Source organism: Bos indicus, chromosome X (assembly GCF_029378745.1).
Source record: "Bos indicus isolate NIAB-ARS_2022 breed Sahiwal x Tharparkar chromosome X, NIAB-ARS_B.indTharparkar_mat_pri_1.0, whole genome shotgun sequence".
Lineage (NCBI taxonomy): Eukaryota > Metazoa > Chordata > Mammalia > Artiodactyla > Bovidae > Bos > Bos indicus.
Window position 1 is genome coordinate 127,032,531 of NC_091789.1, and position 23,573 is coordinate 127,056,103.

The 23,573-nt window shown below is 46.0% G+C and overlaps 1 protein-coding gene and 1 pseudogene across 1 annotated transcript; both read right to left on the reverse strand.

The window, feature by feature from the left end:
• Positions 1 to 306: 306 nt before the first annotated feature.
• On the reverse strand, positions 307 to 3,229 carry LOC139180979 (melanoma-associated antigen B4-like). Its single transcript, XM_070783611.1, has 2 exons — positions 3,142 to 3,229; positions 307 to 2,124 (listed from the first exon to the last, which is right to left on the reverse strand). The coding sequence occupies exon 2, from the start codon at positions 2,061 to 2,063 to the stop codon at positions 1,032 to 1,034; it is 1,032 nt and encodes a 343-aa protein (XP_070639712.1). The 5' UTR covers positions 2,064 to 2,124; positions 3,142 to 3,229; the 3' UTR covers positions 307 to 1,031.
• A 15,787-nt stretch (positions 3,230 to 19,016) lies between these two features.
• LOC109554928 (melanoma-associated antigen B4-like) lies at positions 19,017 to 20,865 on the reverse strand (annotated as a pseudogene).
• Between the last annotated feature and the right edge of the window lie 2,708 nt (positions 20,866 to 23,573).

A 23,573-nucleotide genomic window follows, 5' to 3' on the forward strand; every position in this document is an offset into this window, starting at 1 on the left:
CCCAAATAACGGTGAATATATGGTTTAGATATATTCCAGGTTTACAGCCTCACCTCTGAGAACCATCATATGAGTGTCTGGCATCACTCCCACAGCTTCATCTAGCCCATCATGCATCTGGACTGAAAATGACCTCCCACCGAGGAACTAGACTTTCCCCAAGACCCAGTGCCGCCTTAATCATGTAACTTCGACTTGCTTGCTCTCATCTGGAACCTCCTCTTCCACACCTCCCCCATTTAAATTTATTTGTTTATTCCTTAGAGTTAGCTCACCACCTTCCTTATATCGTCCCTGCTGCTAGACTCAAAATTCCATGGGCAGTGGCTTGGGCTTCATTTTCTTATCAACCCAGTACTATAAGAAAGCCTTCTAAACAGAAGATGGTCAATTAATTTGGGAGAAAACGGAAATAACGAGCAAAGTCTCTATTTTATTATGATTTAAGTGTCATACAGTTTGAATAAGCTAAGCAAATCTAAGTCCATGTTATTAGCTTTTACAAGGAAAGAGGACAGATAAGAAGACAAACGAAGAATAAACCAGCGTTTACTCTGAAAGCTCTGTGATCCCAAATATTTATCTCTAGGATTCTTACATATTTCCAAGTAAAATTCTATTCCAATGCTCTGTTACCTCTTTCTGTACCATAAGGAAAATATTGAAGTCTTTTCAACTTGTTTACAAATAATGAACTCTTAGTCAAAAACCTAACAACAGTAAACATGACTCCATGACATTAATAAACCTAGATTCTGAAGCAAGATAAACCTTGTGAAGAGTGGTAATATTTAAAAATACCAAACGCCTCTACCTGCCTACCGAAATCATCTGTTTTTGACTAGATATTATTCATATGGATAAAAGGAAAACATGCGTTATTTTGTTAAAAGTGCACCTAAACTCCCTTACTACTTAAAACTGAGAAAAACATATGGGTTTTGTTCCCCCCACCCCTACTACCCCTGCACTATTTAAGAGGTAGACTGTTCTCTTCCAACACAAAGGGAACAAAGTGCCCTGACCCCTCCCTAGATGTGGGAGGAGCTGTAGGACTTGGCCCTGGTAGAGGCACTGGCTTCAGCCATTGCTGGAGCCCTGGCCGCACCTCTGAGCCCTGCTCTCTCCACCTGATCTCTCAGAGCCTCATCATAGAGGTCTGGGAAGGAACTCGGGACCGTTTCCTGGATCTTGGCCAGAACTTCCAACACCTTCATCTTAGTGGTCTCAGCATAAGCTCTCGGACCCCACAGGAACTCATAGCCCGGAGGATCACTATTGGGCACCTGGCGGTAGTTGAGGTACCCCTTCTGCACCAGATCTTTGGTGATGAGCTTTCTGGGCTCCCCAAAGATGGAGTGCTTCTTCCCAGCATGGATCCCCAACACATTGAGAAATTCCCAGATCTCCTCCTCAGTGGCACGGTTACCCTTCATAAAGATGATGCCCAGGAGCGCCATGAGGAGACCAGACTTGGGCAGCTCCTCCTCATCACTTGAACCTTCCTCAACCCCGAGACTGAACTTGTTGACGAGGGTGTAGATGTTCCTGCTGCAGTCGACTTCCTTCAGCTCCAGGCCAAACAACAGCTCCACGCGCTCAGAGGCTCTGCTCAAGATCTCAGGGAAGTGCTGCTTGAACTTACTGCCAATGACCTCCAGCATGGCGTCCTGTGTGATGGGCTCCTTCATGATGTACCTCTCCAGCAGGAAATCCATCACCATGCTGGCTTTCTTGATCAGAGTATCTTTGCGAATGCTCCGAGTGACCAGGGCTGCCTGGGCAGCATCTGCGCTTTCCTCCTTGGGGCCCTGGGTACCTTCTTCAGATCCTGCACAGGAAGCCTCTGCAACAGTAGAGCTAGGGGCCATGGCTCCCTGAAGCTCCTGGTGATTTCCAGCAGCAACGGAGCTCTGGGAAGAAACCTGAGGGACAAAAGAGGGGGAAGACAGGCACTCCTCTCCTGGGGCTGCAGCAGCACTGGCCTGGGCCTCCTGAGTGTCCCCCTGGACCTGGTAGCGTTTCCCGTGGGCATGATTCTTGTTTTTGTGCTTCCGAGGCATGACGACACAGTTCAGGGACCGCAGGCAGGACTGCAGTTAGGAAGTTAGACAACGAGAGCACCTGGAAAAGGACGAAGAAATGTGAGCACCTTCACCAGGGAGAGTTGTCCCCGGTTTAAACCAAGTCTGCTTCATAGGAGGCCTTGAGTCCACTGCTCTAGGACCCACAAGTCTCCTGTTTGCCTAGTCAGCCTGTCCCCTGAGACCCCTGAGGAGGAAGTGAGAGTGAGCCCTGGGGTGCAGCCAGACAGCCCTGCCTAGGCGTTAGAGGGTGGCCTGTGGGGGCTGGCAGGGGAGGCGTGTCTTTTCAGTTCACATTCAGAGTTAGGATGAAAAATGGGGAATAACCCCTAGCACCCGCCCCGATCCCTCTTCTGCTCTGAAGCTGATGCTGCCACCTTCCCTGTGATTCTGGAGAAGGAAAGGAGGGAGTGCTCAGCCTCCCACCTAAGGGTCCCGAGACCTGCCCTTCTGTAAGCAAGCTCTAACCTCCCCACTCAGAGAGCAGCCTCCCTTCCCTGTGTTTGGCCGGGAGGAAGCACTGACCACAGGGGAGGGTCCTGATTCGCCCGAGTGTCTGGAAGGATGGTCCCTACACTGGCTCCTCCCGAGCCCTGACATCCTCCCTGTACTGACCAGCTACCAACCCCTTGGACCCAGATCCCCTCCGACCTCAGTTTCCCACATCCAAGATCGCAGGGAGGGTGACCCGCAGACCTTAGAGCTGCCCGGATACCACCCAGATGCTCCGAGGCCAAGTCGCGGGGAGTGGGGGTTTCACGTGGCCGCCGTTCTGGGGTGTGGAGACCCTCAGTCCCCCCCCGAGAGTCCCTCCCATAGCTACAGGGCTCGGGGCTTTACGTCTACTGAGCAGAACTGGAGTCCACCAGCACTGGACTGAAGCCTTCCTCTCGGAGACTAACTGGGTGAAGTGGATGGACTTGGGGCTTAAGATGCAGGCCCGAATCTTCCAGCAGAGAGCAGGGGCAGGGTGGCCAGGGGTTGTCTGGCCCCCTCTTTTCAGAGGGAAAGGCTTGGTCGTGCCGGAAGTGTGTCCCACACTTGTAACTCACGTCACCTCACACTTGGACACCTGATGAGACCTGGGAGTCGTCCGTCTGGGCACCCTGCACGGCAGTTCTCAAAATGGCAGCAGCTCTCAAAGATGGCGTCGCAACCCCAGCGTGTGTGCGTGGTCGTCACTTCCTGTCATGTGGTTCTGTGTTCCAGGCCGACAGCAGAGGCAGGGCCAGGGTGGGCGGGGTTCTGGGGGAGCTTCCCGGAGGATTGGCATGTGCACTTTTCCTTGAATCGTCGCGGATCCTGAGACCTTCCCTGTACCAAGCAGAGTCTATGGGCCTCCCTCCCAGGCTCTAGCTTCCGTCAGCACCCTGGCAGGAATTGTTTCTGGCCTGGCCCTACAGGCTTCCTGGAACTCCTGAGAATGACAGGGAGGGCACTTTCGGGCCCCGTCTTCTGGGCTGAGTGATGCTCCGTCCACACTCCGTGTCTTCCCTTGACCCCTGTAGGTGGTGGGCTGTGTCCCATCTGCTGACCTGAGGCCAAGGCCTCCCATCGAAGACATCCAGTCCCTCATCATCAAGTCCTGAGACTCCTGCTGAGAAGTGCACGTACATCTCCTCTGGACCCTTCTGCCTGAGGCTTCCAGGAAATGGCTGTTGCAGGTAAGATGAGCTGAGAGGGAAGGATGGGAGACTGCCTTCTGTTGTGTGGAACCCCTCACATCTCACTCAGGATCTTCATATTGACTGCTGGAAGGGCCTGGAAATCCTTCCCTTTCTGGTATGAATCCACCCCTGTCCCCAGCCATGCCCCATACCATCCCAGCAGAGTAAGTGAAAGGGCTCCTTAGCCTGACGGTTCTCACATGGGCTCTTAGTCGACTGCAGGGGCATTGCTCGAAATTTCTGAGGTGAATTTCTGTCCTTTGGTACAATTTTTGGGGTACTAAGTTTTCTCTTTTAGTCCCTGCATGATAGTCTATTAAGGTGATCACTTAAAAGGGCCAGTTGTCATCCACTAACAAAGTTTGTGCTGGTTATTTCATGACGTCTGGGCAATGCTGCCACATCCAATTCAAAATTTTGTTCCCCATGGTCTTGGCATGGGAGCTCTGAGATGCTACCTCAGATTCCTTCAGTGAGGCTATAGCCATTCATGGCCCCAGGGCACAGTGGAAGAATCAAGGGCTGAACTTTAAAGCCTTTTCCTGCTGATCATGTTGTCTTCTTCCCTTGTAACCTGCACACACTTGTCAGTCTCTGAGGACTCCCTCACCTTGACACTCATAGGGTCAAGTTCATTAGAGACTTATTTTGCCTGGGGGATTATTTAGTTTTGTGCTTTTGCTTCCGTTAATAGTTGTCTTTATTCCTTGTATAAGTTTTCCATGGTTTATGCTGGGTACAGGAAACAGCAGCCCATGTTTGATTGTGGTCTCAGCTGGTCTGACTGGAGTAGATCTGCAAAGGAGTTAAGCAACATCGACAGTCTTACAATATGTGCTCCTCATGAATACACATAACATACTATTCTGTTTGAGACTTCTTTGTCCTAAGCCTGTCAGCAAATTCTTCTTGTTGAGTCTATGTGGAACCTATACATTGTTCTGAGGTTTCTTTGTAGGTACGTTTTTTTGGTATGGTTGCTTTTATTTGTGCTGGATTTTCTATTACGTGATCTAAGTAATTGTTGATTCTTCCAGGCCAGACTCTTGGTTTTGCTAAGGTGATCTATTTTATACAAGATAGCTGAAGTTATTTGTATGTTTGAATACTTTTTGTGTGTGTTTCCTAAGATTTTTAATTCGAGGATAAATTCCTACGTATTCTTTTGTTCTTCATTGTTCCTGTCTCTTATTCATTTGGCATTGTTGTATATAACTCTGTACTGGCTATGTGTTCTTGTCCAGATTTTTTCTACATTTTAAATCAGTAGAGCATTTATGAAAATTTTTAATTGGAGGAGAATTGTTTTATAGTGTGTTAGTTTCTGTTGTACAACAGTATGAAGCAGCTCTAAGTATACATATATCCCCTCCATGAGCATCCCTCACGCCACCCCCATCTCAGTCCTCCAGGTTGTCATGGAACAGCAGTCTGAGCTCCCTCTGTTGTAGAGCACCTCCCCACTAGCTCTGTCTTATACACATGGTAGTGCATATATGTCATAGCCACTCTCAGTTTGTCCCTCTCTCTCCATCCCTTGCTGTGTCCACATCCTTTCTCTACATGTGTCTCTATCCCTACCCTGCAAATATATTCATCAGTGCCATTTTGTAGATTCCATATAAATGCATTAATGTGCAATAGTTTTTGTTCTCTTTCTGACTTACTTCACTCCGTGAAACAGACTCTAGGTGCATCCACCTCACTGCCACTGACTTAAATTTGTTACTTTTTATGGGTGAGTAATATTCCATTGTATATATCTACCACAACTTCTGTATCTATTCATCTGTCAGTGGAAGTTGAGGTGGTTGCTTCCATGTCCTAGCTATTGTAAATAGTGCTGCAATAAACAGTGCGGTCCGTGAATCTTTTCACGCATGGCTTTCTCAGTGTGTATGCCCAGTAGTGGGAATGCTGAGTCACAGGGTAGTTTTATTTCTAGTTTTTAAAGGACTCTCCATAATGTTCTCCATATTGGCTATATCAATTTACATTCCCCCTCAAAGTGCAAGAGGGTTCTCTTTTCTCCATGCCACTTCAGCACTGATCGTTTCTAGATTTTTTTTATGATAGCCTTTCTGGCAAGTGTGAGGTGATGCATCATTGTAGCTTTGGTTTGCATTTCTTTCATAATGAGTGGCCAACATCTTGTCTTGTGAGCCTCTGTATTTTTTAAAAGAACAGATTTAGGATGACAGAAAATTTAGCAGATAGTGTACAGAGTTCCTATAGAGCCAGTCTCTTCCTCCACTTAGCATCTTCTGTTATTAACATCTTGGATTGGTTCAACTGATACAAGTTCATTTGTTAAAACTGAGCAACTAATATCAATATGGTATTATTACATATTGTCCATTGCTTACAATATATTTTACTTTTGTTCTTTTGCAGTTCTGTGTTGTTGCTTTTGTTCAGTTGCTCAGTCATCTCTGACTGTGACGCCATGCTCCTTAGCACGCCAGGCTCCCTATCCTTTCACCATCTCCTGGAGTTGGCTCAGACTCATGTCCATCCAATCAGTGATGCCATCCAACCATTTCATCCTCTGCTGCCTCCTTTTCTTTTTCCCTTCAATCTTTCCCAACATCAGGGTCTTTACCAATGAATCGGCTCTTCCCATCAGGTGGCCAAAAGTTTCGAACTTCAGCATCAGATATTCCCATGAATATTCAGCATTAATTCCCTTCAGGAATGACTGGTTTGGTCCCCTTTATGTCCAGGGGACTCTCAAGAGTCTTCTCTGGCACCACAGTTCAACGGCATCAATTTTTCAGCTCTCAGCCTTGTTTATGGTCCAACGCTCATATCCACACATGACCCCTGGGAAAATCATAGCTTTGACTAGACACACCTCTTTTACTAATGTGATGTCTCTGTTTTCTATTATGTGATCTATGTTTGTCATAGCTTCTCTTGCAAGGAATAAGTATCTTTTAATTTCATGGCATCTTTTAATTTGGGGCTTCCCTCGTAGCTCAGTTGATAAAGAATCTGCCTGCAGTGCAGGAGATCTGGGGTCAATTCTTGGCTCAGGTAGATCCCCTAGAGATGGAAATGGCAACCCACTTCAGTATTCATGACTACAGAATCTCATGGACAGAGGAGCCTGGGAGGCTACAGCCCATGGGGTCACAAGAGTCGGACACGACTTAGTCACTAAACCACCACCACCACCGTCATGGCTGCATCCACCATCCACAGTGATTTTGGAGAAGAAAATTAAATCTTCCATTGTTTTTAGTTTTTCCTCATCTGTTTGCCATGAAGTGTTGGGACCAGATGCCATGATCTTAGTTTCTTGAATATTGAGTTTTAAGCCAGCTTTTTCATTCCCTTCTTTCACTCTCATCAAGAGTCTCTTTAGTTCCACTTCACTTTCTGCCATAATGGTGGTATCATATGCGTATCTGAAGGTATTGATATTTCTCCCGGCAATTTTATTCCAGCTTGTGTTCATCCATCCAGGAATTTTCATGATGTACTGTGCATATAACTTAAATAATCAGGGTGACAATATGCAGTCTTAATGTACTCGTGTCCCTATTTTGAACCTGTCTGTTGTTCCTTGTCCACTTCTAACTGTTGCTTCTTGACTGGTAAACCGGTTTTTCAGAAGGCAGGTGAGGTGGTCTGGTATTCCCATCTCTTTAATAATTTTGCATTTGCCTGTGATACACACAGGCAAAGCTTTTGCATAGTCAAACAAGTAGAAGTTTTTCTGGAGTTCTCTTGCTTTGCCTATGACCCAATGGAGATTACAAATTTGATATCTGAGTCCTCTGGCTTTTCTGAATCCAGCTTGTACATATTGAAGTTCTCTTTTCAGATACTGTTGAAGTGTAGCTCGAAGGATTTTGAGCATTCCCTTGCTTGCATGTGAAATGAGCGCAATTATATGATAGTTTAAACATTCGTTGGCATTGCACTTCTTTGGGATTGGAATGAAAGCTTACCTTTTCCAGTCCTGTGTCCTCTGCTGAGTGGTCCAAATTTGCTGGCATATTGCGTGCAGTACTTTAACAACGTCATCATTTAGGGTTTGAAATAGCTCAGCTGAAATTCCATCACCTCCACTAGCTTTGTTCTTAGGAATGCTTCCTAAGGCCCACTTGACTTCACAGTGCTGGATGTCTGGCTCTAAGTGAGTGATCACAACATCGCTGTTATCTGGGTCATAAAGACCTTTGTTGAACAGTTATTCTGTATATCCTTGCCACCTCTTCTTAAAATCTTTTGCTTCTGTTGTGTCCCTATAGTTTCTGTCCTTTATTGTGCCCATCTTTGCATGAAATGTTCCCTTGGTATCTCTAATTTTCTTAAAGAGAACTCTAGTCTTTCCCATTCTATTTTTTCCCTCTATTTCTTTGCATTGCTCACTTGAAAATGCTTTCTTATTACTCCTTGCTGTTCTTTGGAAATCTGCATTCAGATTGGTATATCTTTCCTTTGCCTTTTGCTTCCCTTCGTTCTCAGGTATTTGAAAGGCCTCCTCAGATGACCATTTAGCCTTTTTCATTTCTTTTTCTTGTGGATGATTTTGGTTACCACCTATACCTTGTTCTGAACCTTCATCTTTAGTTTTTCAGGCAGTCTTCCTACCAGATCATATCCCTTGAAACTATTCCTCACCTCCACTGTATAATCATAAGGAACTTGATTTAGGTCATATCTGAATGGCCTAGTGATTTTCTCTACTTTCTTCAACTTAAGTCTGTATTTTGCAGTAAGGAGCTTATGATCTGAGCCAGAGTGAGCTCCGGGTCATGTTTGTGTAGACTATGTAGAGCTTCTCCATCTTCAGCTGCAAGTTATTCCTTTACTTCCTACTTTTCCATTCCAGTCCCCTATTATGAAAAGCACATTTTCTGGGGATGTTAGTTCTAGGCTGTGATGTACATCTTCATAGCACCACTGGACTCTAGCTTCTTTGGCAACAGTGGTTGGAGCATAGACTTGGATTACTGTGATGCTGAATGCTTTGCCTTGGAAATGAACCAAGATCATTCTGTCCTTGTGGACACTGCACCCAGTACCTGCAGTTCGCACTCTTTTTTTGACTATGAGATACTCCATTTCTTCTAATGGATTTTTGCCCACAGATTAAATGGTAATCTCAGTTAAATTCACCCATTCCTGTCCATGTTAGTTGTCTGATTTCTAAAATGTTGACGGTCACTCTTGCCATCTCCTGCTTAACCAATTTCCATTGATTCATGGACCTAACATTCAAGATTCCTATGTAGTACTGTTCTTTACAGCATTGGACTTTACATTAACCACCAGACCCATCCAGAACAAAGCGTTGGTTTGACTTTCGCCCAGTCTCTTCATTCTTTCTGGAGCTATTTCTGGGCTCTTCCCCAATAGCATATTAGACACCTAGTGACCTGGGGGGCTCAGGTATCTCCCCCTGGTATGATCTCTTGGTATCATATCTTTTTGCCTTTTCATGATGTTCATGGGGTTCTCAAGGCAGGGATACTGAAGTGGTTTGCTATTCTTCTCTCCAGTGGACCGCATTTTGTTAGAATTCTCCACCATGACCTGTCCACCTTGGCTGGCCCTGCAAAGCCTGGCCCGTAGCTTTTGAGTTGCACAAAGATGTGATCCATGCGATCATTTAGGTTAGCTAAATGTGATTGTGGTTTTCGTTCTAGAGAATAGGGTATTGAAGTTCTTCTGTCTGCCCTCTGAAGAATGAGTTGAAGAGGCTTGTGGAAGCTTGCTGATGGGAGGGACTGGCTATGAGGAAACCTGGCTCTTGCTCTATTGGGCGGGGTAATGCTCAGTAAATAAATAAATAAAAATTAGAAAAGCCTAAAGAAATATGTAATTATATCAATATGAGTAAAATCCTTAATGACATTCGTAGCCATTAGTTTGTTATTGAATACCTCATTAGGGATTTTGAACACAGAGAGAAATATGTGAGATGTAGCTAATATGGAGGAGCATGATACTTCCCTCTGCCCTTCTGGGTTTTTGTGGGTGGTCGAAGAATTAAACTGATGTGAGACAGATTAATAGGATAAAATAAAAGTACAATAACATATAACCGTGAGAGAAACTGAGGAAAACGGAATAACTCATCAACATGGCCAAAGCCCAGAGCCAAAGAGAAAAGAAAATTTTAATGGTAGTTCTTTGGGACCTGAAAGGATAGGAAGACAGTTCACATGGAGATGGGAAAGGGAATGTTGGTAAACGAATGTTTTCTGTGCCAGGCAGAGACCCCGGGCCACAGAGTGGACTCTCATCTCTAGGCCCTGCCAAGATTTTGCCACCACACCTTGCCCATAATCTTTGCAGGTATCTCTGGTCATAGTTCTCTTCAGGGAACAGGACCTTTGTCTAAGTTCTTTCAGGCAGTTAGGCCAAAGATCAAGTACCTTTCTGAGTCTTTTGGCCTTGATTATTTTCAATGAGAACAATCTGTGTATCAAAAGAGACAGTTTGAGATGGCATGTTTTGCTCTCCCATACTAACTAGGAAAGTAAAAGCAATTAAAGTAAAGAAGAGAAATTTAAAAAGTTATTAATCCTAGTTTCCTTTGTATGACATTTACATTTTGAAAGATACATGTTAACATAAAAAAACACTGTGTGAAATAACAGCCTATGAAGGAAAAATCTGATTTACTTTGCATTGCTCTTTGGAACATCAAGGAATGTTTAAATAAAAGTACATATACAGTCACAGTTTAGAGTCAATGGCAGCAAATATTTCTTGCAGTATTTTGCTTTACAATGTTGCGTTAGCTTCAGTTCCATGCTAAAAATAATCAGACATACATACACATATATCCTCTCACCTTGGATTTCCCTCGCATTGGGGACATCCCAGGGAATTGAGGAGAGTTCCCTGGGGTATACAGTATATTCCCAACAGTTGTCTATTTTATACATAGTATCAATAGTGTGTATGTGTCAATCCCAATATTCTAATTCCTCCCACCTTAACCCTTTGGCCCTTGGTACCATACATTAGTTCTCTATATCACTGACTTCATTTCTACTTTGCAAATAGGGTCACCTATGCCATTCTTCTCGATCCCACATATATACGTTAATTTTTAGTCTTTGTTTTTCTCTTTCCTACTTCCTTCTCTGTATAACACTCTCTAGGTCCATCCACCTCTCTAACAATGACAAAATTTTGTTCATTTTTTTGACTGAGTAATATTCCACTGGGTTACCTTGGTGGGTCAATGGTAAATAATCTGCCTGCCAATGCAGGAACCATGATTTCAATCTCTGGGTCAGGAAGATTCCCTGAAGAAGGAAATGGAAACACACCCCAGTATTTTTACCTGGGAAATCCCAAAGACAGAGGATTCTGGTGAGCTACAATCCTTGGGGTCTCAGAAGAATCACATACAACTTAGCGACAAAATAACAAGAACAATATGCCATCGGATATACCTTCCACAGCTACTTTATACTTGCATCTGTCGATGTACATCTACGTTTCTTCCATTTGCTGGTTGTTGTAAACAGTCCTGCAGTGAACATTAGAGTGCTTGTCTGTTTTTGAATTATGGGTCTGTGGTCTCTATGGCAGAGTTAATGCCGACCTGTAAGAAGGCTTACGCCAAGGAGGACCTCTAGGACTGCTTCTGCCAGTGCCCCCATCCATGTGGTGAGCCCCACCTGACCCATGCCTCCACAGGAGACTGTCAAACACTTGGAGGTATGTCTGATTCAGTCTCCTGTGGAGTAAATGCTCCTTTTCTCTGGGTCTTGGTGCATGTGAGACTTTGTTTGTGCCCTCCGAGAGTGGTGTGTCTGTTTCCCTTACTTGTCTGGCAGTCCTATAATCAAATCCCACTGCCCTTCAAGGTCAAATGACCAGGGAATTTCAAGTCCCTTTGTCAGAACCGCAGGCTGCGTTCCTTGATGTGTGCTGCAGAGCTTTCACAATCGTGGGAGAACTTCTTTGGTATTTTTGTTCTCCAGTTACCTACTCAGTAGGTATGGGATTTGAATTCATTGTGATTGTACCCCTCCTATTATCTTGTTGCGACTTCCACTTTTTCTTTGAACGTGGGGTATCATTTTTGGTGTGTTCCAGCGTCCTCCTGTTGATAGTTGTTCAACAGCTAGTTGCAGTTATGGTGCAGGAGGAGATGAACAGACATCCTCCTACACCGCTGTCTTGAAACAGAAGCCTCTGAAATACAGTTTGGAGTAGTGAGATGACAGGAGAACTGAAGGACACTAGGTCTGCCTCAGGCTTGGAGGAGTGGGACAGTGTGGCCTCTTGACAGATGCAGACCAAATGTCTATTTCCAGCTCTGTCACAAGTCTTGTGAACTTGAGAATATTACCAAATTCGTAATCTGCAAAGTGAGTCTTCTAAACCCTATTTTGTAGAACTATTGTAATATATGTGATATTTATAAAGCTGTTGCAAAAATGGATTTCAAAGAATGACATTTATTCCTCTGAAAATGACCACAGACCATAGTTTGTGATGTTTATTTATTTGCATGAGATATCAGAAATACGTGGCACTTTCAGAATGAACACAGTTCTGCTTAGTAAAAGTAAATAAAATTTCCCCATTTGTAAATGTGCCATTTGAATGTAGGGGAATCTCTCCTGCCTGGATGCTACTCAGAACTTCTAGAATTTGTGTCAAGGACAAAGATCTTCCCTTCCAGTTGCCTTTTCACCCATAGCACCACCCTCCATTTTCATTAATTTCACCAGCACGAAAAGTGTAGCCTTCATTTGAAGTTCCCCAAATTATGCCTAAAATAGGTAGTAGAACATTTCTGTAACATAGTGGCCTCTGACCCCAGCGTGTAGACTGCTGTTACAGTGGGTATTAGATATCTCAGTTCAAAGAAATGCCACCCTTCTTTCTGGCAAACACCCTGGAGGCAGTGGGGTTAAATCCCCAGTTTGTGCACTGTGTTTCCGTATACTGGGGCAGGAGCACAGAACCCATTATATTCCTGTCCCAGGTGGAGAGTCTCTGTGTTTTACCCACAGTCTCAAAGTAAGAATCAAGGGTAATCTTCCATTCCGTTCTTCAGCTTCTCAACTTAATCCCCCCATTTCAGGGTCACCCCTCGCCCTCAATTCACTCAGCCTCATTTAGCCCAGCAATCCACCTAACTTCAAATTACATCCTCAAGGGAACTGCAGTGTTCCGAAGTGCCCACATTCGTCACCTCTAAGCATTTACTTTTGACTTCTGTAATCTGAAACCTCCTCTCGTTCTCATCCCTGGTTTCAACTTGTCACAAGTTTAGGTCTCAAAGGGTATCTCCCCATCTGCTTGACGTGGTGGCAACTTATAGACACTTAACTTCTATGGACAGTGGCTCAGGCTTCTTTTATTACCATCCCCAGTTCTTCCATGGAGCATTCCATGGAGTAGATACTCAATTAGTGGTTGGAAATACGAGTGACAATGATAAAGTTGTCTACTTTATCACTATTTAATTTCTCCCACAATCTTGAATAAATTCAGTAAATACTTTTACTAAAAAGGAGTATTAAAAGAATTTAACAAAACCAAAAACTTGCCAAAATTGACTTTTTCTTTTCTTTTTTACTTAACCTAAGTTATTTTTCCAGAGTCTCTTCAAATTTGCATGAAAATCCCTCTTCCATTGCTGTGTTTTCTTGTTCTAGATCACACAGCAATCAAAAGTTTCTAAACTTGCATTATAAAATATAAAAAATTTAACTGGAACCTGAAAAACACTAATAAATATGTGATCCATATTTTCACCAGCGGAATGCTGATTTTCTGTTTTTGTCCTCGCAATGAGAAAGAATTTATTGGAGAAACAGTGCAGTTTTAAGTACCGGTTTTATGAAGCAGAGCAAAATTACACTTCTGAGAAGGAGGAGAGCAGGCTGTCTGGAAACCAGAAGCGGTCCTGCCATGTGGTAGGGTCATGTGTTCCTGTGTCATTTGACTGACAAGTTGATGGACAGTTTAAGGTTATATAACTTTTCTCCTAGTGTGCAGGCAGTTACCCATAAGTACCCACATAAAATCCATGGAGTGGGAGGGAAGACAGAAACCACAGTGCTATTTTTTATAAATATGGCATCATGAACCCTGGGTTACAGTAGTCACCGTTTAGGTCTTGGTGCACCTGTGACACCCCATGCTGGCTCTTTGTCTTGGTTTGTCTTGACACGGCTGGAAACCTAGTGGTGGTCATTGGCCAGAACAGGGAGCCTCTCTGGGTGTGCTCTGACCACCAGTGTTCAGGTGGGGAAGAGGAAGACAAAGCATCCCTGGCTGCTAACCTGGCTCAAGTATTATACTCCCAATTAGATTCTGAGCAGAGAACAGCCATTGTTCCCATGGGAAATGGTTGGGACTTTGCCATGTGATAGCTGTCTCCCAGCTGAGTGCAGAATCTGTATATAGTTGTCCTTTCTGCCTGAGAGAGTGTCTGAGCAAGGATGATATAAATGCCCTTCTGGGTTAACTCAAAAGTCATAGATATATAAACTTGTCTAGATATTTTTTGGGGTCATCTGAGAATTTTCCCTAATCTTGTTTTATCCAACTGAGATCCTGCATGGAGAGGGGAACTTGGATTCTTATGGAAGTCTGGTGGGCCCTATGACTTCCTGAGGTGGGTAGAGTTTAAGGAGTTCTGGAGCTCCAGGATAGAGGGCAAAGCATTGGTGATGGGGGCTGGGAGCTGCGGTGTTCAATGCTGAGTATAGTGAAGAAGAGGTCTGTGGTCCAAGAGGCTCCTTCTTTTTCCCCAAAAGAGTTCCTGTGAACAGGGATCAGTGGCTGGCTGAGGGTTGGTATCATCTGGAGAAGGAGAAGGGCTTTTGTAGACAAATTAAGCATTGCCAAGCCAGCAGAGTCTACCTGCCAAGTCTTTCGAAGTTCAGAGTTTTTCCTAAAGGCAAGGAAGACTTGGACATAAGGGACCTCGCTGGAATCCTAAGGACAACTCTTTAGCGATGGACAGTCAGTTACCCATCTGAAAAGGAAATGACGAATGCTCATAAGGGGTTTTGGGTGTCACTGAATTCCCTTATGGATTTTTCATGGCTGTGGCATCCCTCACCTGTGATCTTGCTGGGCAGAATGTGGTTCAGTTCTCGCCCCAGGGGCCATTGTGGCTTCCCTGAGTATTGTTTTTTTAAAAAATTATTTATGTATTTAATTTTGGTTGTGCTGGCTCTTCTTTGTTGCGTGTGTGTTCTCTAGTTTCGAGGAGCAGGGGCTACCCTTCATTGGGGTGCACTGGCTTCTCATTGTGGTGGCTTCTCTTACTGTGGAGCACAGGCTCTAGGCCACATGGGCTTCACTAGTTGCAGCAAGAAGTGGTAAAGTAGAAGAAGTGTTAGAGGATTGCTGTTGTTGTTCAGTCTCTAAGTCATGTCTGACTCATTGTGGCCCCATGGAATGTAGCCCCCCAGAATCCCCTGCCCATGGGATTCCCTGGGCAGGAGTACTGGACTGGGTTGCCATTCCCTTCTCCAGGGGAACTTCCCAATCCAGGGATCGAACCCTGGTCTCCTGCCATTTCAGGTAGATTCTTTACCATCTGAGGCACCAGGACAGCCATATTTCAGAAGGTAGCCAGAAAATTTTTAGATCAATTTCTTTTCTTTTCTTTTTTTGTCCATTCTCACCTTATCCTTTAGACACTCTCAGCTTGAATTTTATAAACACAAAGTGGAGGCATTCATGGCATACAATGTCTGGATTTGGACACCCAACGGTAAAGATATTGGGAGTCTAGGTGCAAAGAAATGCAGAAGAAAGTGACTTTAATTCTAGCCCTATGAGCCAGTTTAACAGGCCGTAGTTTAAAATTTTTGAAGGGGTGGCATGAAGACCTCCTCTAGCTGCAACCTATCACATCAGGTTTTGACTCAAATCCACATGGCCAGGACTCCAACCCCCCAAAAATCCAGTTTAAGACTTGAACCATGGTCTTTTAATTAGAATCACTCACCTGGTAGCTGGACGTAGGCAGCTCAGGTTGTTTGTGTCTCAGTACAGAAGGAATTCAGCAAGAGGCAAAGTGTTAGGCAAGAAATAGATTAATTTATATAGGATGCTTGTAAGAGATGCAAGCAGTCAGGTGACGGAGCTCTGCCTGGAAGATTAAGTGGAATACATTCTATAGTCAACGGAAAGTGCAGGACTAGGAAAGACTGCCTTCTTTGAGTACAGGTCAGGCTTACATCACTGTCTCTCAATTCATTTGGAGCAGGAGAGTGTCTGACCTTATGAGGTCAAACTTGGATTATTATAGAACTTCTTCAAATGGATAGAAGGGTCGTGACATTCCTCTTTTACCTAAAGGCCTGGGGAACATCTCATGTATTATTTATGGCTTTATATTTAAACAAACCTGCCTTCTTCCACTACATTCTGATGCCTTTCTTGAACAATATTAACTTACAACGGTCTGCCAATTGTTCCTATGTTTCTCTATCTCTGTTCGCCTCCTAGACTTCTAGATCTACCAGTCTGTCTGTCTGTGCTCAAGCCCTCATTCATGTCTGACTCTTTGCAACCCCATAAACTGCAGCACTCCAGGCTCTCTGTCCATGGGATTCTCCAGGCAGGAATACTGGAATGGGTAGCCACTACCTCCTCCAGGAGATATTCCACAACAGCGATCAAACCTTCATCTCCTGCATTGGACGTGGATTCTTTTCCACAGTCACCTGGGACAGCTACCTGTATCCTATGCTTTTCTATCCTTGTCATATGGAGGCAGGCTCCCCGAGCCAAGAGCTGTCGTTTCTCTTGGTGGGAGCCTTCTAATGAAGGTCTCCAGCTTGGACTATTGTCTGGAATTTAGTGAGCAATTTTCTTCCCAACAAGTGGAAGGAGCAGTCATGCATGTGCAGAAACATCAAAGGTAAACTTTCTTAGCAAGGACTTGAGGGGAGGACCATGACACTTGGTTTGAAGCCTTCCTTCAATTCCCATTATCATGGAGGATTGGAAGGACAAAGGCCCAGGGAAATCAGTCTGCACAGAGTAGCTGACCCACGTATGAAAGAACTGTCTTCCCTGCCACATCAAGGGTTACCTGAAGATCCTCTGGAGAAATGACCAGGGGTCCTCTGGGAACTGCTGGGAGGTATTGCAGCTCCTGTCTCTTTACCTGAGGACATGTGCTCAGAGTAAGGCCAACAACTCTCTGAGACCCAATAGAAGAAAGCAGAGGTTGCTTAACTTACCACATCTACCTGTTGTCTCTCAGGACAGAAAGCTGTGACTGGAAATTGAGGCCTTCTGATGGCTGGCTGCACCTGTCCTCAGTCAGGCTCCCAGGAAGACCCGTATTTCCTCCCTCTCTTCACTATTAATGTCCTCTCTCCAGGTCCTCACACTGCCTTCCCATCTCCTAACGAGACCTGTCCTCCCATGCGACAGCCTTAAATTTCCTGAGACCTCCTTGGAGGTTATGAGGGCTGCCAACCTGTGGTCACTCATGGCTGACCCTAGGGGAGGGATTCTATAAAAGTGGTATAGTGTGAGTGGTTCCTTTAGTCCTCATGGTCCTCTACTTGACTCTTGGCATGACCTGGAATTCCTCCTGAGGTTGACCCCTGAACCCCAGCACCTCACCACCTGAGATGCACTAAAAAGAAATATGAGGGGTGCATCATGCCCACATTCCCAAATTTGCCAGTGCGAGGTATAGAGGGGCAGGGCTGTGTTCTAGGTGCAGTCCCTTTATTCTCATTTGGAGTCACTAGCTTCCACTATGTACTGAAGTGAGGTTTCTCCCAGTAGACCAAGGCTCTCACCTCCCTGAGACCACTCGAGCGGAAAGAGAAGCACTTCAGCCAGAAAGCTTTCTCCTGGGTCTCTTGGGGCTGACATCAGGGGTGGGCCTCCACAGTCTCCCCTGTTCTGGGCTGAGTGGTCCTCTTGCCCCTCATTTAGGGACCTCATCCTCACCCCTGACCAGACCCAGACTGCAGCCTCCACTCACCTCAGGCTGTGCTCCTCAGAACAAAGCCATTACTTTCTTGGAAGTTCTGGATTGGAAGACAGAATGAACCAGATGTGTGCAAAGCTACTGGGGTCTTCTGAGGAGAACATTCTAGGGCTCCAGTCTCTTCTGGAGTTAGTGGTCCCCTAGTCTTAGATCAGGTTTCTTACCTTGACTTCTGGTAGCATATCTTATTCCACCCTCTCTACTGGCTGAATCAGCTAGCCTGTGGCCAAGGCTTTCGCCTTCTTGAAACAACAGAAGGGGAGGTGAGAGAGCTACACCGTGGCTACCCTTCCCTGTTCCTCTGTGCCGTCCCCCTTGCTATGGGGGTTCCACTGATCAGCACCCAGTGTCCTCACTGTAAATCCTACGAAGGCCTCTTAGGATCTCCTACTTGGGCAGAATTGGAGCTGCTGCCCCAAGACCAAAGCACTCACCTCCCTGAGAACCCCTCCACCGTTGCCATGCAGGAAAAGAAGGCACACTTCAGACAGACTGCTCTCCCCATGGCCACACAAGGCAAGAAGCAGGATATAGTTTGTGGGACCCCTAGTGTTCCAAAATCTTCCCCTTGATAACTGTCAGAGGCTGGGACTCTTCCATCCATTGACCTGAGGACACAGTGCTTAAGCTTATGCTTTATGTCCCTGAGAATCAGGAAGGATAAATGAGGGCATATTGATCTTTTCAGGGTATCTGACATTGCATGTGTTCATGACCACATTGTCCCTGAGTAGTTTTGTCTTCTTTCATATCATTCATTTATCAGCATTTTTTAAACTTTATTCGAAAACAGTTCTTTGGGACAGGGCCCCACGTATCCAACGAGACATATTTTTTGGAATGTTTAGAGGAAAAATGAATGAAAAGACGTGATGTCTGGCTTAGGCTGGGACAAGTGGCACATTGTGGGCTCTGCACTAATCCAGATCGGGGGACTAGTCCTAGGAGGGTCACTTCATCAGTTTGTGAACTTGAGAAATTTGCAAGTAATCCATCCATGAATGGAGTCTGCTAAATCTGATCCTGCATGAATGCTGGAATGCATGTTCTACATGTAAAGCAGTGGCATACTGAGCAAGAAGTATTGGTTTGTCGTAAATGGAAGTTATGATTACTATGAACCCCTCAAATACCACCTTCCCATCTGAGTTTACTTTTAATCCAAGAGATAGCAGAGTATATGCAGTGAATTAGGACAAAAGAAACAAATATTCTTAAATGAGCTAAATAAGTCAAAGTATTTTTATTTTTACTAAAAAAAAGTTTCAAAGAAAGAAGGTAAACCACAACTTAAAGACTTTTTACTCTATTGTTTTCTCCGTTTTCTTTTTGTTTCTCAATAGTTTCTGTAGTCTTCTTTCACATTAGCATGAAAATCACTCTTGCAGTGCTATGTTACCTACTTTCAGATCATAAAGACAACATAGATGGCTCCTGAATTTCTTTAATATCTGCCACAACTGTACAATTAAAACTTTTAAAACAGCAATGAATATAAGAGCACTATCATTACCAAATTAATACTCTGAAGAAAAGCAACCTTGTAGAAGTAAAAATATTTTAAGAACAAAAAAATCTAAACAAATAATATGTAGAAGTTACTCATGTGAAACAGAAAGAGAAATGTGATCTAAACACCACTACCCACACCATGCACTCTTTAGAAGCTTGACTACTTTTCAAGAAAAATTCTCTTCTAATATCATGTTATCTTGTATGTATTGTGAACAATATATTCAGTACTTTCAGTGTGTTTTACAAACACCCTAACTTTTAAAACATTAAAACGGCTGGAAACTATGATTTATATGATTCATACATTTGAATTCTGAAGCACAATAAACCTTATCAAAAGTAAAAACATTTGAAAATACTAAACACCTCCTTCACCTCTTTACCTTTCTAATTTAAGTCATCATTCATTAGTTATTTCTCATATGGGTACAAGAAAACAGATGTATATTTTGTTAAAACAAAATAGACCTAATCTTGCTTACCATTTAAAACTGTAAGAAGATATGGGTTTTGTTCCCTCATCCCTACTACTCTGCACTATTTAGGAACTTGACTGCTCTCTTCCAACACAAAGGGAACAAAGTGCCCTGACCCCCTCCCTAGATGTGGGAGGAGCTGCAGGACTTGGCCCTGGAAGGGGCACTGGCCTCAGCCATGGTGGGAGCCCTGGCCACACCTCTCCGCCCTGCTCTCTCCTCCTGATCTCTCAGAGCCTCGTCATAGAGGTCTGGGAAGGAACTAGGGACCCTACCGTGGAACTTGGCTAGAACCTCCAGTTCCTTCATCTTACTGGTCTCAGCACAAGCTCTCAGGCCCCACAGGAACTCCTAGCATGGAGGATCACTATTGGGCACCCGGCGGTAGTTCAGGTACTCCTTCTGCACCAGATCTTTGGTGATGAGCCTTCTGGGCTCCCCAAAGATGCAGTGCCTCTTCCCAGCATAGATCCCCAACATACTGAGGAATTCCCAGATCTCCTCCATGGTGGCGCGGTTACCATTCATGAAGATGACCCCCAGGAGCACCATAATGAGACCGGACTTGGGCAGCCCCCCATTATCACTCAGACAATCGTTTGCCCCGAGGTTGAGCTTGCTGATGAGGGTGTAGATATTCCTGCTACGGTCGACTTCTTCATCTCCAGGCCAAAGACCAGCTCCACGTGCTCACGGGCTGTACTGAGGATCTCAGGGAATTGCTGCCTGTACTTCCTGCTGACGATTTTCATCAGGGCGCTCTGCGTGATGGGCTCCTTCTTGGTGTACTTCTCCAGCAAGAACTCCACCAGTATCCTGGCCTTCCTGGCCAGAGGATCTTTGTGAGTGTTCTGAGTGGCAGGGGCTTCCTGGGAGGCACCTGCATTTTCCTTCTCGGGGCCCTGGAAACCTGCATCAGATCCTGCACATGAAGGCCCTGCATCAGGAGAGCTAGGGACCATGGCTCCCTGAAGCTCCTGGTGATTGCCAGCAGCAAGGGAGCTCAGGGGAGAACCCTGAGGGGCAGAAGAGGGGGAGGATGGGCACTCCTCCCTTGGGGCTTCAGCAGTACTTGCCTGGGCCTCCTGAGTGTCCCCCCGGACCTGGTGGCGTTTCCCACGGGCATGGGACTTGCTCTTGTGCCTCCGAGGCATGGTGACAGCAGGTCAGGGACCCCATGTGGGAGTGCGGGCAGGAAAGCAGGCAGGAAGGCACCTGGAGGAGGGACGAGGACATGCTGTGAGAACCTTCATCGAGGAGAGTCCTCCCTGGCTTGAATGGAAGCCACTTCTGAGGGGTCCTCAAGGGCAGTGCTCTAGGAACCACAGGGCTCCTGTTCTCCTGGTCAGCCTGTCCCCTGAGACCACTGAGTAGCAAGAGAGAGTGACCCCTGGGGCACAGCAGACAGTCCTGCCTGGGCATTAAAAGGGGGACCACTGGGGGCTGGCAGGGGAGGCAGGTCCTCTCAGCTGACATTCAGAGTCAGGATGTAAATCGGTGCGAGACACCCCCATATCCAATGCCCCCTCACCTGCACCCAGCCTGTTCCCTCTCCTGTCTGAAATTGACGCTGCCACCTTCCCTGTCACCCCAGACGACAGGAGGGCATACCGGACCCCCACTGAAGGGTCCCAACACTTTCCCTTCGGGTGTCTCGCAGCTGCCCCTTCAAAAGCATTCTAGAAGCTCCCCTCTCAGACTCCCACCCCCCTTCCCAGTGTTTGGCCAGGAGGAAGCGCTGACCAGAAGTGAAAATCCTGAGTTGCCCATTTGTCTGGGTGGATGGTCCGCATCCTGACTCTTCCCGAACCCTCACATCCTCCCTCTGTTGACCAGGTGCCAGCCTCTCAGAACAAAGTTCCCTCTTCGAGTGTCCGGCATCCCAGGTCACAGTGAGGGACCCCTCAGCCTTTAGAGCTGCCTGGCGGCTGCCCGGATTATCTGCAGTCAAATCGCGGTGAGTCGGGGGTTACACATGGCTGCCGTTCTGGTGTATGGAGGCCCTCAGTCCCCCCAAGGGTCCCTCCTTCACTCCATAGGGCTCATGGCTCTCCCTCTACTGAGCAAATCCGGGATCCAGCAGAGCCTGACCGAGGCATTCTTTCCCGAGACCCCCAAGGGGTTAGTGGATGGTCTTGGGGCCTAAGAGCTAGCCTGGATCCTCTGGTCTGAGTGCAGGGGTACGGTGGCCGGAGGTTGTGTAGCCCCCTCTTTTCAGAGGGAAAAGGGATTCGGGGTACAGAGACGTGTCCCTGCACTCGTAACTCATGTCACCTCCGATCTTGACACCTGATGACACTTGGGACTGCTCCCTCTGGCTACCGTCAATAGCAGCTCTCAGACAGCTCTCACTGTCAAGGATGGCGTCGCTCCCCCAGCGTGCTTAGGAGGACGTCACTTCCTGTCATGTGCATCTGGGCTCCAGGAGGACAGCAGAGGCGGGACCTTGACAGGCGGAGTTCCGTGGGAGCTTCTCACAGGATTGATACGTGGACTTTCCCTTGACTCTTAAGGGGTCCTGGGATGTCCCTGTCCTGAAATGACAGCTGGATCACTCCATGCATCTCATTTGTGTCAGCACCCCCAGCAGGAAGAATTGGGGAGCCCAAGCCTAACAGCCTTCCTGGAGCCCATGAGACCAACACCAAAGGCTTTCTTGGGCTCCCTCTTCTATAGTAAGCGATGCTCTGTCGTTCTCCATGTCTTCCCTTAACCCCTGTAGATGCTGGGCTACGTCCCATCTGCTGACCTGAGGCCAAGGCCTCATATCGAAGATGTGAACCCCCGAGTCTCCTGGTATGAAGTGCGTGTACGTCTCATCTCGCCATTTCTACACAAGGCTTCCTGGAAATGGCTGCTACAGGTAAGATGAGCTGAGAGGGAAGGATGGGAGACCATCTTCTGTGGTGTGGAACCCCTCACATCTCACTCAGAAACTTCATTCATAGTGACTGCTGACAGGGCCTGGAAATTCCTTCCCTTTCTGGTGTAAGTCCACCCCTGTCCCCAACCATGCTCATACAATTCCAGAAGAGTAAGTGAAGGGGCTCCTTAGCCTGACAGTTCTCACTGTGGGCTGTCAGTCGACTGCACGATCATTGTTCAAAAGTTCTGAGATGAAGTTCTGTTGTTTTGTACAATTACTGTGATACTAACTTTTCTCTTTTAGTCGTTGGGTGATAGTCTATTAAGGTGATCATTTAAAAGGGCCAGTTCTCATCCACTAGCATTCCCTGGTGGCTCAGACAGTAAAGAATCTGCCTGTGGTCTGTTAGACCTGGGTTCAATCCATGGGTTGGGAAGACCCCCTGGAGGAAGGCATGGCAACCCAAGCTGGTAGTCTTGCCTGGAGTTTCCCCTTGGACAGAGGAGCCTGGTGGACTACAGTCCATGGGGTCGCTAAGAGTCAGACACAACTGAGTGACTAAGCACACACACAACAAACTTTGTGCTGGTTATTTCATGATCTTGACCGTACTGCCACATCCAAGCCAAACTTTGGTGCCCCATGGTCCTGGCATGGGGCCTTGGAGATGCTGTCTCAGATTCCTTCAGTGAAGCAGTGGAGATTCATGATCCCAGGGCAGAGTGGAAGAATCCAGGGCTCAAGTTTAAAGCCTTTTGCAGCTGATCCTGTTGTCTGCTTCCCTTGCAGCCTGCACGTCTGTGCCAGTCTCTTAGTACTCCCACACCTGGGCACACATAGGGTCAGGTTCAGTGGAGACTTACTGTCCATCAGGGATTATTTAATTTTACACATAGGGTCAAGTTCAGTGGAGACTTACTGTCCATCAGGGATTATTTAATTTTATGTTTTCACTTTTGTTAATAGTTTTCTTCATTCCTTCCATAAGGTTTCCGT